General features: G+C 42.8%; 1 protein-coding gene across 1 annotated transcript; it reads right to left on the minus strand.

Moving 5' to 3' along the window:
- Positions 1-1,203: 1,203 nt before the first annotated feature.
- LOC146563445 (uncharacterized) lies at positions 1,204-16,263 on the minus strand. The gene is made up of 8 exons (XM_085290540.1): positions 15,843-16,263; positions 8,575-8,701; positions 7,048-7,708; positions 6,720-6,843; positions 6,118-6,290; positions 4,375-4,512; positions 4,041-4,258; positions 1,204-2,741 (listed from the first exon to the last, which is right to left on the minus strand). The coding sequence occupies exons 1-8, from the start codon at positions 15,845-15,847 to the stop codon at positions 1,584-1,586; spliced, it is 2,604 nt and encodes an 867-aa protein (XP_085146666.1). The 5' UTR covers positions 15,848-16,263; the 3' UTR covers positions 1,204-1,583.
- Between the last annotated feature and the right edge of the window lie 622 nt (positions 16,264-16,885).

Genomic DNA, 16,885 nt, shown 5'->3' on the forward strand with positions numbered 1-16,885 from the left:
CCATCCAGCTGAGAAAGAGAAAAGATTATAAAATTGACTCTATGACAAGAAGAAAGCAGGAAAACCCTCAAACTGGGCCGGAGTATAACAATTTGAACAGCTTATGTATTTAAATGTTTATTTTATTAATCAACCACTTTCTATGCATCAGGATACAGTTACAGCTGTAATCTCAGCGTTTGCTTCAGCTTCACTAATCCTGCAGCCGATGATTTTCCGAATGAGCAGTTCTAATACTTGTGAGCTTGACTTGTCTGTGCTGGTGTCAGTAACATGTTCTGGGACATGAACATTGAGAGGAACAGTCTGTCAGCACTGAGTCCAGATTCCGCCTATGGCAGTTTGATCATAGGGTCAAAGTGTGAGGAAGGCTCGGAGAACAACAGCTTTTGGTGGAGGCAGCATAAAAATATAGGGTAGCATAGTCCTTACTGGAAAAATGAGGCTTGTCATTAATCTCACTCAAGAAACATATCAGTGGAAATCTTGTGTTTCCATCGTCTAGGACCAACCTCCATCCTCCAAGATGGCAACACTTGCCCCACAGAGGGTTTGATCCCCCGGGTAGCAAACACCCAGGGGTCATGCTGCACGTTGCTTGATGCAGCAGTGGTGCCGTTATTGCATTCTTTACATTCTAGCATTAGTAAATTATGTTAGCTGAAACGTTTATTATGGTCCTAAAATAGTGCAAAAGTTATTATTGGCAATGCAGATAAAATATGCAGACTGATTAAACGCGACATTATGTAGTACAACAAACTGTCTTGGGTCAAAATGTAGCAGTAGTATAAAAATGTCAAATGTTAAAGCTTCAATTTTAAAACTGTTTTTATTATTTTGAATACATAAATTTCAAGTTAGCAACACGTTTCAGAAATGTTAGGACAGAAGCCCGAGGGCAGCTGGGAGCCGAGGAGACCAACTACTGTAGCTGTTCAAACAAAATGTTGACCTCGTGGTGGCCGCGGCTCCGAGGCAGAGCTGGTGCTCTACCAGGTCGGCGGCTTGATGCCTGGCTCCAGCTGTCCATGTGTCACAGAATCCTTCAAGCAGATAATGAACCCCGAGGTCCGCTCATGGATCTCCCATCAAAGTGTGTGCGATTGTTATGTAAATGCACTTTAGACAGATAAACGCATTGTGCGTGAATGAGTGAATGAAACGTGTAGAAAAAGTGCTTTGACAGCTCACACTGAGTAGTCCATTTACCATAATGTGCTAAAAGGTGCCCCCCCCCCATACTTTTATTTTTTTCCCAAGATACAGTAAGAGAAATAGCAAGCAAGAAGAAAATAAACAGACAAAAAGCAAACAATGAATAAACTGAAAGCTAGCAGCTTTATCACTTCTGCATCATACAGTCCACGTTATAGTGCATCAGCCAGTATCATGACTTCCAGTTTATTTTATCTTCAACAATGACACCAGTACAGGACACGTACTGTCTGACAGGAAACCCATCATCATGCTCTGCCACTATTCAACACAATAAAAGCTTTTAAAAACATTTCTGTACTTGTCATCATAAAATCTTAGTTACATAACAGTGAGTGTATTCATGTTTGGATACTGTTTAAAAATCAGTGCTTTAGAAGGATTCTAGAGCTGAACCTGGTCTTGATGGCTGAGGTAGTAGGCTTGGCCTGGAGAAGCCCCTCTTTGGAAGTGCTACAGTAACTGATGGTAAGTGCACCATCCTTGCATGTGTCCTTCGTGGTGCTCATTGAAGACTGTTTTGTAGCACTTTTGGATTCATGGGCTATGTTGGTGCCGGCTCGTAAACTACTCTTCTTAATTTTCTTGCTGTTATCAGTACCCTTGGCACTGTGCCTGGAAAAAGAATTGGCTGGTGGGTCAGATGTCACTGAGTTAATAGCAGCTTTAGTTACACTAGTCCTAGCAGCAGCCCTGGACTCATTAGCCCTGGCAGGTGGCTTTAAGATTGTAGAGTTCTGATGTTTTTGGAGTGTTTTCTCTCTCAGGTGTTTCCATACAACCTCACCAGCAGGCATGAGGTTATAGCTAGTGCTGACATTAGTGAGGCTTTCCCTTTGATCAGAGGCCTCCAGAGCAGCTGTGCTTGCCACAGGCAGCTTTTCTATATTTCCCTTTCCCCTCTCAAGTTTCACATCTCCAACATGCCCGTATCTTTTTCCTACAGCTTTCACATCGTGGTTACCAGAGTGTTTACACATGTTCACATAATCCTCTCTAACATTGTCCCCTTTCTGCTGAATCTCGTAAATATCACTCTCCTGTGAGACACGAGCATCTTTGTCCTGAGATGTCTGGCACTCATTTGATGAGTTTTTGTCCAAGGGAACCCGATTCGGAAGGACAGGGCTGGTGTCTGGTGGAAGGCCTCTCCTCCGTCTGGATAACCTCAGGACCACAGGGTTCTCATTCAGCCGTCTAGACACTGAACGTTTATTTAAACATGGAGTTTGGCATGAATTTCTTCCTGAATTGTGGAGAATACTGAAGGTTGTGTGGATGCTATAGTATTTAGAAAGCGTTGGGTGGCGAAGGTGCTGATTGTTAGCCCGACGGTGGTTGTGATGTAGGGGGTGGTACTTGTTGCTGCTTTCCTGGGCTCTGCTTTGGGGATGGCGCCTTGATTTGTATGTATTGCTTGGCCTTGTGCCTTGTTTGTTACCAACACCAGTTCTCGGCGTTAAAGGAATGACTGACGCTACACAGGAGGTTCTTTGCTCAGAGATTTTAGTAACCATGGCAACCTGCAACAGAGAGAAATTGTGATAGTCTGCATACTTCTGTGGATAATCATTTTTGTAGGCCTGAAGTTAGCATCACCCTGGTTTATGATGCTTAGATCTTTTGGTTTCACAGTAACCATGCAATTTTTGTTTAAATGCATTTGGCAACATATGAAGTCAACGACGCATCCAGAGGAACAACGCCACCATCACATGACTTTAGCGTTGGCATCACTGAGCCGTGATGACATAGCCCAGAGATTGAAACTAAATACGTTCACACACACAGACAAGGTGAGAGGCTTTCAGTCTGATCACAACTTAAATTTCTAAAGGTTTGAGTCACTTTCTGGACTGTTTTTTGTTTCTGAGATCTGTGTATAAGATGATGGAAGGAGGTGTCACCACTGCTCCTGTTTCTCTGTCCATTTATTTTTAGTGCTGATCCAACTATAGCCAACTATGGGGGGGTACACAACAGATAGTTCCCACGTCCATCGGAGGACTAACCCATGGAGTAAAACTTGCATCCGATCGACGATTTACATTAATTAGTGATCGTAATTCCATCAAACTAACACTGATGTCCTTGGATTGTGGGAGGAAATCAGAGCATCCGGGGAGAATTATTTAACATGTATGACATTGAGGGGAGGACCCTCCAAACCCCCACAGTCTGTCTTGGGGATTTTCTTTTTTAACAAATGCTAATCTCAAATGCACAAGGGGTGCACACACACACGGGTGAAGAAATACTCAGATTTCCTTTGACATATAAGCTGTAGCAAAAATATACAAACACACAACACCAAAATAAATTAATGCTATGTTGGTGTATGATAACAACAAACCAGAATCCATCATTTGTGTACACTAAAGCTGATTCATATCTGCAGACCCAGTGTTTGGACTGTTTGTATCACTTACCAGCAACTTTAACTTTAGCTCTAGATGTCAGAGAGGCGACAGCTCTCTATGCATTTGTATTCAATATTGCACATGTCAGGTTAAATGTCACTGTGACTGTTTCAGCTGTTTGGCAGCATTGACAGCAGCGCTGTGACTGTCAAAGAGCAGCTTTATTAATCCACACACACTCCAGTCAGTGGCCCTCTTCAGCCACCATCAGGTGCCACTGACAATGTGTCCAAGACCTTTTACTCTTCTCATCGAACTTAGTAAAAAACTGTTGACAAAGTCCAAAAGGAACAACCCCGGGTGTTAAAAGGACCTGTATGTTTATTAGTGTTTGGTTTCCATACCGATGATACAACAGCACACTTTTCACACAAGCAAACGTGTAGTAAAGCATGACCAGACCTTGTTAGCCCTCTTGACATGAAGTAAGTGCTGGCGAGGTCTCAGGAGGTGTATCTGAGCGCCCTCTCGCCTGTCCCCCTCCACTCCCTTCTTCTGTTGCTTCCCTTCTCTTTCATCGCTGTCCATCCTTTTCTGTGCTCGAGCTGTTAAAGGGCAGGTGGATCTGAGCACAGCAGGGCTGGCAGGCCTCCTCTTCAGTGACCTGGAGTCACTGTGCACTGCAGGACAGGCACAGAAACTATCATTTCAAATAGCAGCTAGAGTTTAAGGAGGAATAATACACTTGCAAAGAAAGATGCAGAAGTTTACAAAAACATTCCCAGCAGGCGAGTACCTGTTTTTCTACATAACATCCTGATTTTCTTCTCCTCAGCTGGAGCCTTGTGACAGGAAGGCAAACGCTGACTGTCACCTGGCTCCCTGTCTCGCTTACTTGTTAAGAATGCCATGTTGCGCGGTAATGCTGCTGAACCTGAAGTGAAAGAGGAAATGGCATCATCAAGTGTGCGTGGCATGTCCCTTTTTTATTTTTAATCTCCGTAGTCTCTCACAGAGTTACTTCACCAAAACAGTTTAAAGATGCTCTGAGAAACACTGTGCAGCCTGACTCTGCTATCAACACAGTCCAAACAACCTAGCTGCTACCAGCTAACTTCACTGTTATACTTAACTGTCGACTGATGTTCCACTAACAGCTTTAGCAACACAATGTAACCCACACCTCCTCCAGCACTCATGCTCAACATGTGCATGAATAGAGGGAAACTTAGGGTTAATGTCTTGCCCGAGGATATTTGGCATGCAGGCCGGAGCAGCCAGGGATCGCACCATCAACCCTCCAGTTAGTAGATGAGCTGTACAGGCCGGATAAAACTTTTAAAACAATTTCATTTCCTGCATCCATTTTTTTATGTCAAACAGGGAACTCAGAGGAGCGGCAAAGGCAGGACAAACAAGGACAGGCTGGAAATGACTACAACTGCAACAACATCAGGTTGTGTTGCTCGCAATAAATCAGAATATATTCTGTACGGTGGTGAATTATGTGAGTAGCACATTTTTCTGTTAAAAGTGTGGAAAGAGATAAAAGTCCAAAGCTGAAATACCCTCCACAAAAAAGTCCAGTGGGCCAGATTGGAGCCCTAGCCGGGCCGATGTTTGATATTCCTGGTCCACAATCAATATGCCACCTAGGAAACATCTAGATGACCCAAAAGTCATCAAAAGTGCACATTTCTGACAGCCAAATGCTGCAGAACAGGGAACTGGTGAAACAACAGAAGTTATATTTGACCCTACAGATTTATGGATAAATGATTTAAATGAAAAAATTGTGTTGAGTTTCACGTGACAAATGAGCCTAGACTTTATTTTCCTTGCAGGTTCAGGTTGCTTGGAGTGCATCCAAGGTTATGAGGTTTTACATTTTGTCTGGCTACACAGGGGGTTGCATCCAAAAGGGGTCATTGTTTAAACACCAGTGAAGATTGTCCACAGTGGGACTCCTGATTAGAGAGGAAATAGGCAGGGATCGAGAAATGAGGGAAGGGACAGACGGACGGACGGATAGATAACTAGATCTCTCTCAGGCTGCAGTCTTTCTTCCTAATCTCCGTATGCTCACAATTATGTCCAAAGTTAGTTAGACAAAGAAAGTATTTTTGTCGATATTTGCCTGAAGTGCAGACTTTCAGATTTAATTCAGTGGGTTTAAAAAAAATCGATATGACATCATATGATATGATACGCTGATTCAAATGGTATTTACAGCTTTCATTGTAAATGAGGCCAAAGGGATCTTTGTGCATTCGGCTGTAAGACCAAAATAAACCCATCAGAGTTACCAAAGAGCTTAGGAGCAGTCAGGTCTACATTCTCAAAAAGGTGAATCCTGGCCAGCTCAGCAACATCAAAGGCTTGGAAACCACAGAAAAAACCAACGTGGATGACACAGAGACAAATATCCTGCTGGGAGTTCGAACGACCCATCGTCCAATGAGTAGATAACATCCTCAGCTACAGCCACCCCTGTGCACAGCCTGGTCACGTGAGAGCAGCTTCCGTGTTTTCAGCTTACCTCTTAAACAGAGAAAAGACAAAAAGTCCTCAGTCTTAGGGCGACGTTTGGTCAGACAGGTGACTACAGCCAGGCTGTGGGAGTGGGTATTCTGTGCAGACCTCATCAGCACCAATGGTCCTGGAGAGCTGGGTGGGGACTGAGCAAACTTTCTCTGTGCGTGCAGCCGAGGTCTGCATACATACATCAAGTCAAACCAAACAAGTGCATTTATTAATAATGCAACAAACATTTAATCCTAATCTCTAGTAAGCCACAGTTCAGTGACGACAGAGACTTTAAATGAATTTAGTCTCAAAGTGAATTTCATTTTCTTGATGAAACGCAATGACAGGATTCGTTTTAGAAACTGTTGTGCTGTTGTACACAGATGGAGCAAATCACAAAGTATAAATATTCATCTGTTGCACCAACTCGCGTTCAGTGAGTGATACAGCATCACTCAAGTTGATGAGTGCATACTTTTGGCAACACTGTGTTTATTAAAATCTATTCGAACCTCTTGGGATGTGATTTTTGTTTAAAAATCAGCTTCTGATGTTGGAACATCACAAGTTTGAGAAGCATAATCACAACACACACAAAAACACACTGGTGCCTACCTGTTTTTGGCACAATCATCTTCATCACCACGACTGCTGGTAGGATGGCGTTGTTGCGTCTGTAAGGACCAGCTCCAGTTTGGACCAGCTGCCCGACGCTTGATCGCAGTGTTAACTACAGAGCCTGAAGAGAACAGGCACAAGCCCAGCTGTGTGAGAACTGACCTCCACCTACAGTGTCATGACAATCAAAGTAATAACACGTGATGACACAGACAATCTGCTCGTGGCTAAAGTTTGGGACCAAAACGCTGTTTACTTCCAGGGAGCCTCCAAATAACCCCAAAAACAACATTAGACACACATGCACGCTTGTTGTGTTACTCACCACAGACACTTGTTGGGGTGTGCGACCTCAGAGTCCTGGCTGAGAGAGCAGCTCTCAGTGGCATCTTTGTGTTTTTAGATCTGCACATGTTGTTCAGTGAGTGTGTGTGTTGAGCAGTGTCTGTGCGTTTTGCAGGTTTGGGGTATTTTGAGTTCTGCAGCGACAGCGTGTTTTGTGTTTTATTTGAGCGTAGTGTCCTGGTAGAAGACGTCTTCTGGTCCGTGCAAGTACGCTGCCGAGTGTGTGCAACTTTCCTTTTACACAATTTCATCTGAGTTTGTGTGTTCCGTAGTATCAGAGTACATTTACTTTCTGGAGAGTGCGAGACCCAATTCAAGTGAGCTGTCTGCCGTTTGTTTGTGTGTTCAGCGTGCAGGCGCTTTGAAACGTGCAGGTTTTGTGCAGTACGTGTGTTCGCCTGTGTGTATGTATTTAGCTGTTTGCATGTGAGTCTTTGCTGTTGTGTGTGCATGTTTTTTCTTGCTTGTGTTTTCTTGTGTGCATTAGGTTTTGTCAGTGTCTTTTGCAGAGCATGTGGACACTTGTGTATGTGTGAGTGAGTGTGTGCAGCACGGTGTTTGTCTCTGTATTCCCTGAGAGAAAGGAAGAGAACTTTGCGGACCAGACGTTCTTCACACCACGGCATCCCGTCACTGATGTCCTGCACCACAAAAACAGTGTCTTCACCTTTAGTTCCACGGATTTTGGGGCATCAACACAATTTTTATTTTATCTGTTTACTAAAACGTATTGATGTTACAGGTACAAGTGAAATGTTTCATCCTGAAATCTGAAACATACTTGGCCTGTGGGGAACATTCTGCCAGCTGTGACTTCTTTGACTAGTCTGAAACTGAGTTATGTGGGGATTTACTCAAATACACTTTTCACTTCAGTGTTATTTGCACAGCGCCAAATCACAACAACAGTCACCTCAAGGTGCTTTATACTGTAAGGTCGACCCTACAATGATATAGACACAGAGAAAAACCCAACAATCATATGAGCAGCTCTTTGGCGACAGTGGGAAGGAAAAACTCCCTTTTAACAGGAAGAAACCTCCTGCAGAACCAGGCTCAGGGAGGGGCGGGGCCATCTGCTGCGACCGGTTGAGGGTGAGAATCCGATATTTCAAACAAACTAGCAAGTCTACCTCTGAAAGGCTCAGAAAGTGGCCCAGTCAGGTTCAGACTTAAATCAAATTGAGATGCTTTGGTATGACCTTAAACAGGCTGTTCATGCCGAAAAAGCCCTCCAATGAAGAGAGCCAAATCCTTCCACAGCCAAGTGAAAAGACTACTTGCCTCAGACCTGACTGCAGTTCTTGCTGCTGGCACAACCAATGTTTAGGTTTCAGGTGCAATGACTTTTTCCTCCGTTAATAAATCTAATTATTATTTAAAAACTGCATTTTGGATTTACTTATATTATCTTTGTCTGATATTAAAATTTCTTTTATGATCTGAAACAAAAAAGTAATCAGGAACAGGCCACGTACACTTTAAAGAGGAAAGACAGTTTACTTACATATCTTTTTCTGATGACGTTCCGCTTGGGTCTGTCTGTACTCATGTTGCCCAGCAGAGAGTCTCTGTGTTTTGCCTGTGCTATGTTTTCACTGCAGGGGCTGGAATAAACATTCGTCTGCTTCTTTCTAGATGAGAAGAATTACGAAATGCTCCAATTAAAAAAAGCCATTGGACAGGGCTGCAGTAGAGAGTCACACTATTCAATATGACTTCAAGTAATTTTAAAATCAGTCCATTATGTGGCACAGAGTCACTCATGGTGTGCAAAACCACCAGCTAGTCAAGAAACAGTCGTCTAAAGGAGCAGTGAATCTCACTGGAGACACAGCAGCACTGCGTCTATCTGATGACACAGGTGAGCCAGTGCACTGATTACTCTTCAATACCTGAGGGGAAAAGATTTAATTAGGATAAATTAGACAGCCTGGTTCAAATACAATTCCAAGTGCAGATTGCGTGGAAGAAGACATGCAACTGCCACGGAAACAGACAATTCTTCAATAGACATGAAGTTGTGCTGAGATCTAGACTTGTAGTCCTAAACCAAGACAAAGACAATACCAAGACCAGAGGGTATCAAGACCAAGACAAAGTCGAGACGAGACCAAGACCGAGACAAAAGTCTTTAAACTGCAGCCAGATGCTGCTTCGTTTACAGGTCTCAGGCATATTTATGTGTTTTTGCGATGCACAGCCCTCCTCACCGCTGTCTACTGTCTCACTCACTTACTGAGAGGACGGACGAACGCTTCACTTTTCTGTCGCGTCCATCACCCTCTCTGTTTTTCGCACAATGATATTATCCTATATCCTCGCATGTGATTGGCCACAATATGGAGGGATTGGAGCATAGCTGAGCCGCTGTGTGAGAGCTGAGCAGCCAAAGGAAATTAGGTGAGGAGCGGCTCTCGCTCAAGGGGAGTCGACTCTTCTGATTCACTACTAAGCACTCTGTAAGCACGGCTCTTAGAGCTGATGCTTTGGCACATGACACATTATCGAACATTACGGTGTGTGTCATGGATACTGTTGACTCCAAATCTCCCGACCACTATGTCGATCTGAGACAGCGAGACCAAGACAAGACTAGGGGTGAGGGAAAAATCGATACTGTGTAGTATCGTGATATTTTGTTTGCTAATAATGTATCGATACAGGGACAGTAGAAATCGATATTTTGTTACAAAAAATTTTATTTAATGTAAAATTATATTTTGTTTTAATTTACTTTCAAATTCTTTAGTTGCTGAATGGGCTGCATAGTTTTCATAAATTACATAGTTCAGAATAGCTGTAATTGTACCAGATGGTCGCATTCAGTTAAGTTGGACTAGACTGTAATACAAACCGTTCAGTTTGTCAACAATAAAACTGACTGAGAGAAAGACTGAGTGTGAGACTTTGATATTAGATAAAATGAATATTGATAAAGTTTACCTTTATGTACAGAATCTGAATATCGCAAAATATTTAAAAAAAATTGCAATAATATCGTATCGTGCATTAAGTATTGTGATAATATCGTATCGTGGGATGTATGGTGATTCCCACCTCTAGACAAGACCATCTCTGTCTGATCAAGCCATCCTAATCATGATAACTACCCTAATTGTCACACGTCCGTTTTCTCGTGTAGGTCACATTGACAATTTATAATTCATGATGACGTTATTATAAACATCAGGGTGACAGGCTGTAAACATGAAATCGTGCAGCTGCTCAGAGCGTTGTCAGGCTGCAGGACGGTCGCTCTCTGTTTTTCCTCTCACATGGCCTACTTCTGACAGGAAGTAACCATGGTTACAGGAGGATGCTCTCAAACCCTCGTGATCTAAAAGAGCTCCGGTTATTGATGCAAAATCCAACTGTACCCCAGTACTAAAACCTCATAAAAGAAGTATACTGTCTCAGATGCGCGTAATTTCTAGGGGGTTAGGGGGGTTATGACCCCCCCAATAATCAGACCCACAGTTATCCAGTCAATTCAGTAGGAATAAACAGCAACAGACTGAGCCACGTTAATTAGCTTTTCTGCAGTCTGGTTGAATAATTGGTCGAGTCAGAATATAAAATAAGTTAATACATAGCATGGCTTAAATAATCACATCAAAAACTATAGATCTGGATGGAGTTTGATTGACACGTGCTATTACATTCTTCATATAACCAGGACAGATGAGAGCACAGGGAGCAGCAGATTGGTTAGACACGGAGAGGCGAGCATCAAACGGACCTGCAAGCAGCCACACAGGAGCCATTATGGCTGAATAAAAACAGGAGCTATGGGGGTACTGTCCAAAGTGCTTAAAGCACACACATGTTGATACAGCACTTTATTACTGTGTGGTCCATTTGCTGTTAAAAATGCTTATATTGATGAACTGCAGCAGCTGTGTTACTTTCAGTAGTTCATATTTTTATAATATCACAATTTTAACTTCCTTTGTAAAACCAGTTAATTTGCAGGGTTAGACCATGTATGTGACTGGTCAAATCTGCCATCCTCATGACTGGTTTGGAAAACGTGGCTCAAGCTATCGAGCTGATAAACTCTTGGACCACATATCCTGATTGTCAGTGTCAGCAAAGTGAAGCCAGATAGAGGAAAGCTATCCTGGCTACAGTGGGGCAAAAAAGTATTTAGTCAGCCACCGATTGTGCAAGTTCCCCCACCTAACATGATGACAGAGGTCAGTAATTTGCACCAGAGGTACACTTCAACTGTGAGAGACAGAATGTGAAAAAAAAAAATCCATGAATCCACATGGTAGGATTTGTAAAGAATTTATTCGTAAATCAGGGTGGAAAATAAGTATTTGGTCAATAACAAAAATACAACTCAATACTTTGTAACATAACCTTTGTTGGCAATAACAGAGGTCAAACGTTTACTATAGGTCTTTACCAGGTTTGCACACACAGTAGCTGGTATTTTGGCCCATTCCTCCATGCAGATCTTCTCGAGAGCAGTGATGTTTTGGGGCTGTCGCCGAGCAACACGGACTTTCAACTCCCGCCACAGATTTTCTATGGGGTTGAGGTCTGGAGACTGGCTAGGCCACTCCAGGACTTTCAAATGCTTCTTACGGAGCCACTCCTTTGTTGCCCGGGCGGTGTGTTTTGGATCATTGTCATGTTGGAAGACCCAGCCTCGTTTCATCTTCAAAGTTCTCACTGATGGAAGGAGGTTTTGGCTCAAAATCTCACGATACATGGCCCCATTCATTCTGTCCTTAACACGGATCAGTCGTCCTGTCCCCTTGGCAGAAAAACAGCCCCATAGCATGATGTTTCCACCCCCATGCTTCACAGTAGGTATGGTGTTCTTGGGATGCAACTCAGTATTCTTCTTCCTCCAAACACGACGAGTTGAGTTTATACCAAAAAGTTCTACTTTGGTTTCATCTGACCACATGACATTCTCCCAATCCTCTGCTGTATCATCCATGTGCTCTCTGGCAAACTTCAGACGGGCCTGGACATGCACTGGCTTCAGCAGCGGAACACGTCTGGCACTGCGGGATTTGATTCCCTGCCGTTGTAGTGTGTTACTGATGGTGACCTTTGTTACTTTGGTCCCAGCTCTCTGCAGGTCATTCACCAGGTCCCCCCGTGTGGTTCTGGGATCTTTGCTCACCGTTCTCATGATCATTTTGACCCCACGGGATGAGATCTTGCGTGGAGCCCCAGATCGAGGGAGATTATCAGTGGTCTTGTATGTCTTCCATTTTCTGATGATTGCTCCCACAGTTGATTTTTTCACACCAAGCTGCTTGCCTATTGTAGATTCACTCTTCCCAGTCTGGTGCAGGTCTACAATACTTTTCCTGGTGTCCTTCGAAAGCTCTTTGGTCTTGGCCATGGCGGAGTTTGGAGTCTGACTGTTTGCGGCTGTGGGCAGGTGTCTTTTATACAGATGATGAGTTCAAGCAGGTGCCATTCATACAGGTAACGAGTGGGGGACAGAAAAGCGTCTTACAGAAGACGTTACAGGTCTGTGAGAGCCAGAGATTTTCCTTGTTTGAGGTGACCAAATACTTATTTTCCACCCTGATTTACGAATAAATTCTTTACAAATCCTACCATGTGGATTCATGGATTTTTTTTTCACATTCTGTCTCTCACAGTTGAAGTGTACCTCTGGTGCAAATTACTGACCTCTGTCATCATTTTAAGTGGGGGAACTTGCACAATCGGTGGCTGACTAAATACTTTTTTGCCCCACTGTATGTTCAGCCTGCTTTGTAGTGCAGGGACCAGAGGAACCAGGCCAGCAAGCTGTTGTTGTTCACTGACTTGCAGCTTGAGACCTGACTCAAGTCAAGTTTGACAATGATTTCAAATGTAAATAATCCTAGCAGCAGATGTCTGTCTCCTTCTGGGCTATCTGCAGTATGTTTCTATATCTAGTCCTGTTCTGTGCACACACCTTCTCTCGGCCAACATATTTACAAGCTCTAATGAACGGGTGAAACTGGAAATATGGTAGGCTATGAGAGAGCATACGAAAGACCTATGTGGTAAGAGGTTGTAGGGACAGTAGGACTCAGAGCACAAACAAAGCCCCATTCAGCTGACTTTCATTATTTTGCCAGCGTTTTATGTGGGTTATAGCATTTTGTTCAATTCAAAGGCTTTCAGAGACAGCATATTGATACTGCCAAGTCAGTACATTAATTTAAACTCAATAGCTTACAGTGGGAATTATGAAATATGAATCAAATAATATCTCCCAACCCCACTACTGTAACCTCTCACTATACTTCTGTCCTCGCTTAACACAAGAGCCTAGCTGTACTGTAAATGCATTCAGACAGATTTACAACAACCATTACCCTAGGCTCAAGTTTGTTTCTTATAATGGAGGTAGCTAACCTAAGGCAGTTAAATCATCATGTGATTATGCTGTGATTAATTCTCTCATTAGCAGCAATAACGCCGGGCACTCCTCTAAAATCCCCGTGGAAAGGACTAGAGATGGCACGATACCACTTCTTTTATGTCCGATACCGATATCATAAATTTGCATATCTGCCGATATGCAAATATGGTGCATTTTATAATCAATAAAACTGTTTTTTATAAATATCTTGCTGCATTTTGTATAAGTTCATAGACAAGTTTAAAAAAACAACCAAACACTAAAGCTATTCTGTTATACCTGTATGCAAAAAAAACCCACTGATCAGCGAAGCTGATCAATCTAATAAACTTAACCCTGCACCATCTTCCCTATTCTGGTATTTTAAAGAGTACTTAGCAGAAAAATTAAACAACCTAAATAATAGGGTTGCAAACTCCTAGCAAAAAAATAATAGGGACCCCCCCCTCCCACCCTCCACCTTGTGATGCTTAATCGACGTAATCAACTTTAATTTAATGCACATGTAAAAAAAATAAATAAATAAAATAAAAATGCACAGAAATCAATAACTTTTCTACAATAATGAAATAGTTTCAACATCTTTCTTCAACAGAACTGCAGACTGCACAGATGGTGCCTTCCCAAAGGAAAAAGTACTCTAGCTTACTAGGGTATATTAGACTTAACAGTTACTATATACAGTAATGGACTTCTATACATTTTACATCAGATTAAAACTTTGGTTTAAGATTCATTCAATTTATTAAAAGCTCGACATTTTAAATGAGAATAAGAAAGAAAACTATGTCTTTGTGCCCCCTTTTCCCTGTTCATGCCCTATCGGCCCCCCTGGCTAAACTTTGCTAGATCCGCCCCTGCACAGCTACAGCCGTCAGCTGTAGAAATAGATCCTGGTGTAGAAAGTATTAAATACATTCTAACAACAGCTGATCAAGCTTAAACGTGCTGCTGTTGTTCAGCCGCTGGTTTCTTTCTGGTGCAAAGTGAGACAAAAACAAACAAGAGAGACGATCAGCTGATCATTGATCAGTTTCATGATTGAAGTAGCAGCAGGAGAGAGAGGGAGAGAGGCAGTCGCTCCATATATGGTTGTTAAGCTTAATGCAGGAATGCTTTACTAACATTCAGAGATGAACTTACACACTTGCTTTACTTCTGTCTGGGATCACTTCCTGATGAAATGCTGGTTTGGTAGCGAGGCTACAAATACTCAACCAGAGCTCTGACAGGTCTCGCGCCACAGCCGCTCTATCACGTGACGTGTACTGCTCCGACTGCTAAGGTTATGAGCTGAGTTATGTCGCAAGTTTTGTGAGGTGCTTTCGTGATATTTAATTTAATCGGATTACATATATTTTTTTTTTATTTCTCTCCGATATCCGATCCAGTAATTTAGGTCACTATCGGACAGATACCGAGACGTAATATCGGATCAGTCCATCCCTAGAAAGGACCACGCTTCGTGTCTCACTCACTGATTTTGCACCTCATGTAATCCTATCATCTACACTCACTCAGCACCTGTAACAAACCACACATGTAGCGTGCAGTACAACGTGCTGCAAATAGCCGAGTACAGGTGTTGTGCCAAAAAGTGATTGTCTGCCAAAAACTGATTTCCAGTGTTTCTGTGTATTTTTTATGTGTAATATCTTTACGTATGTTCGTAAATAGACTTCGGTGAACAGGGTTTACAAAGGGGTTATATAGAGAATTAAAACAATATCTGTTTTTCAAGTATCTTTACAACTCTCTGCTATTGTACTTACATTATAACCAATCCGGTCCTTTATCCCCACTTAAAATATTTTTACAGAAATATTGTAATATTTGCTGCCATGTCTGCTGTCCTCTTGGCCAACTTACTCTTACAAAAGACATTTTTAATGTTAATGAGATTTTTTTTAACTGTTTAAATAAAGGTTATATAAAAGTCACTGCCAAAAACTGATCGCGGCTTCTACCTTGTTACACGAATGTTGTTTGTGGCTCAAGATGACTTTATGTCATCCATGAGGGATGCATTTGACATATGTTTCACATATTATAGCCCAACAAGTTACTTATAGCAGTTTAAATACGAGCAATCAGTTTTTGGCAAATACCGGAAATCAGTTTTTGGCAGACAATCAGTTTTTGGCACAACACCGGCCTGCAGCCCTCTGGCTTCTCCCACACCCTGACACGGACACTCCCGTACCGCTACAGCGGGAACTAACATGCGCGGGTGGATGGATTTATTTCTGAGGCGCTTCCAGCCCTGACGACTGAGCAGTCTGCGGATCATTAAACAAACGCAGATGAACGAACAACATACAACGTGTCTTCCACTGAGCATGTTCCCTTTAACAAAGCAGGCATTAATAAAAGAAAACACGCACCCCATCCAGGATCCCCGGCCTGCAGCATGGACACATCTAGGATCTGAGAGAACGGCTCACAGCTTCACCGACTAACAGCAGCTCATGTCAGCTGTCCCCCCGCTCCCCTGGGCTGTTATTCCCGTAGAGCTGGAGCTTGGAGTCGGCCCCTGCACGGCTCCTCAGCGCAGTGAGGAAGCACCGACTGCGGTCATGTGAGCCGCAGTTGCCAGACAGGCTAGAGCCGCTGAACCGAGAGCCGCGTCAGCAGACGCTCAGAACGCAGAGTCGTCACGTGGTTCAGCGTGAGTTTCCGTCCCTTTTCACGTGGGTCATATGTTTTGATTTTAACAGGTTCCCCGCAGCACTTATCCTGTCTCCCACGTCCCACGTGTTTTCAATAAAACATCAGTAGCAGTGAGCAAGCTTCTTTATTTTAACGTGGCTCACATCCACGCACGTAAACATAACCTGCCGCTGCTTCTACGACACAGTCTATATCACAATTTGGTTAGACAGCCCCCTAGTGGTGAAGCTGAACTACCCACATGACTCCTATCAACACACTACTGTTACATGTTTCATTTTATTTTGTATTAACATTAAACCCATTTTAACTGACTGTATGCCTACGCTCTGTCCTATTGAAATAGGCACCTACCACCCCACATGGAAAAGATATAAATCTAAAGTTTTGTGGCTTGTGTGAAACCTGCATGAAAAGCATACAAGAGTGAAAACAGATATAAGATCCATTGAAAAATTATATAAATGAAACTTGTATGTTTTGGAAACTTACTAAAACAATATATGAAAGTGATGAGAAAGTGGCCACTTTCATGAGGAAATCTTATGCAAGTCTTTTATAAGTTTTTACTATTTCTTTTCCATATGGGACGGGTCACACTGTGGTTATTAAGATAAATGTGATAAGCATTTTGGCCTGTGTGCTGAGATGCTGCATATATTTTGTCACACTATGGTGGTCAGTGCTCTCTATTATACTGCTGTGTGTTGGTGGTGCGGCGTGACAGACAAAAACACCAAGCAGCTGGACGAGCTGG

The sequence above is a fragment of the Mchenga conophoros genome, linkage group LG11 (genome assembly GCF_057382185.1).
Source record: "Mchenga conophoros isolate Kocher_MC1m ecotype Shallow Benthic linkage group LG11, M_conophoros_male_GT1.1, whole genome shotgun sequence".
In the NCBI taxonomy this organism is placed as follows: Eukaryota; Metazoa; Chordata; class Actinopteri; order Cichliformes; family Cichlidae; genus Mchenga; species Mchenga conophoros.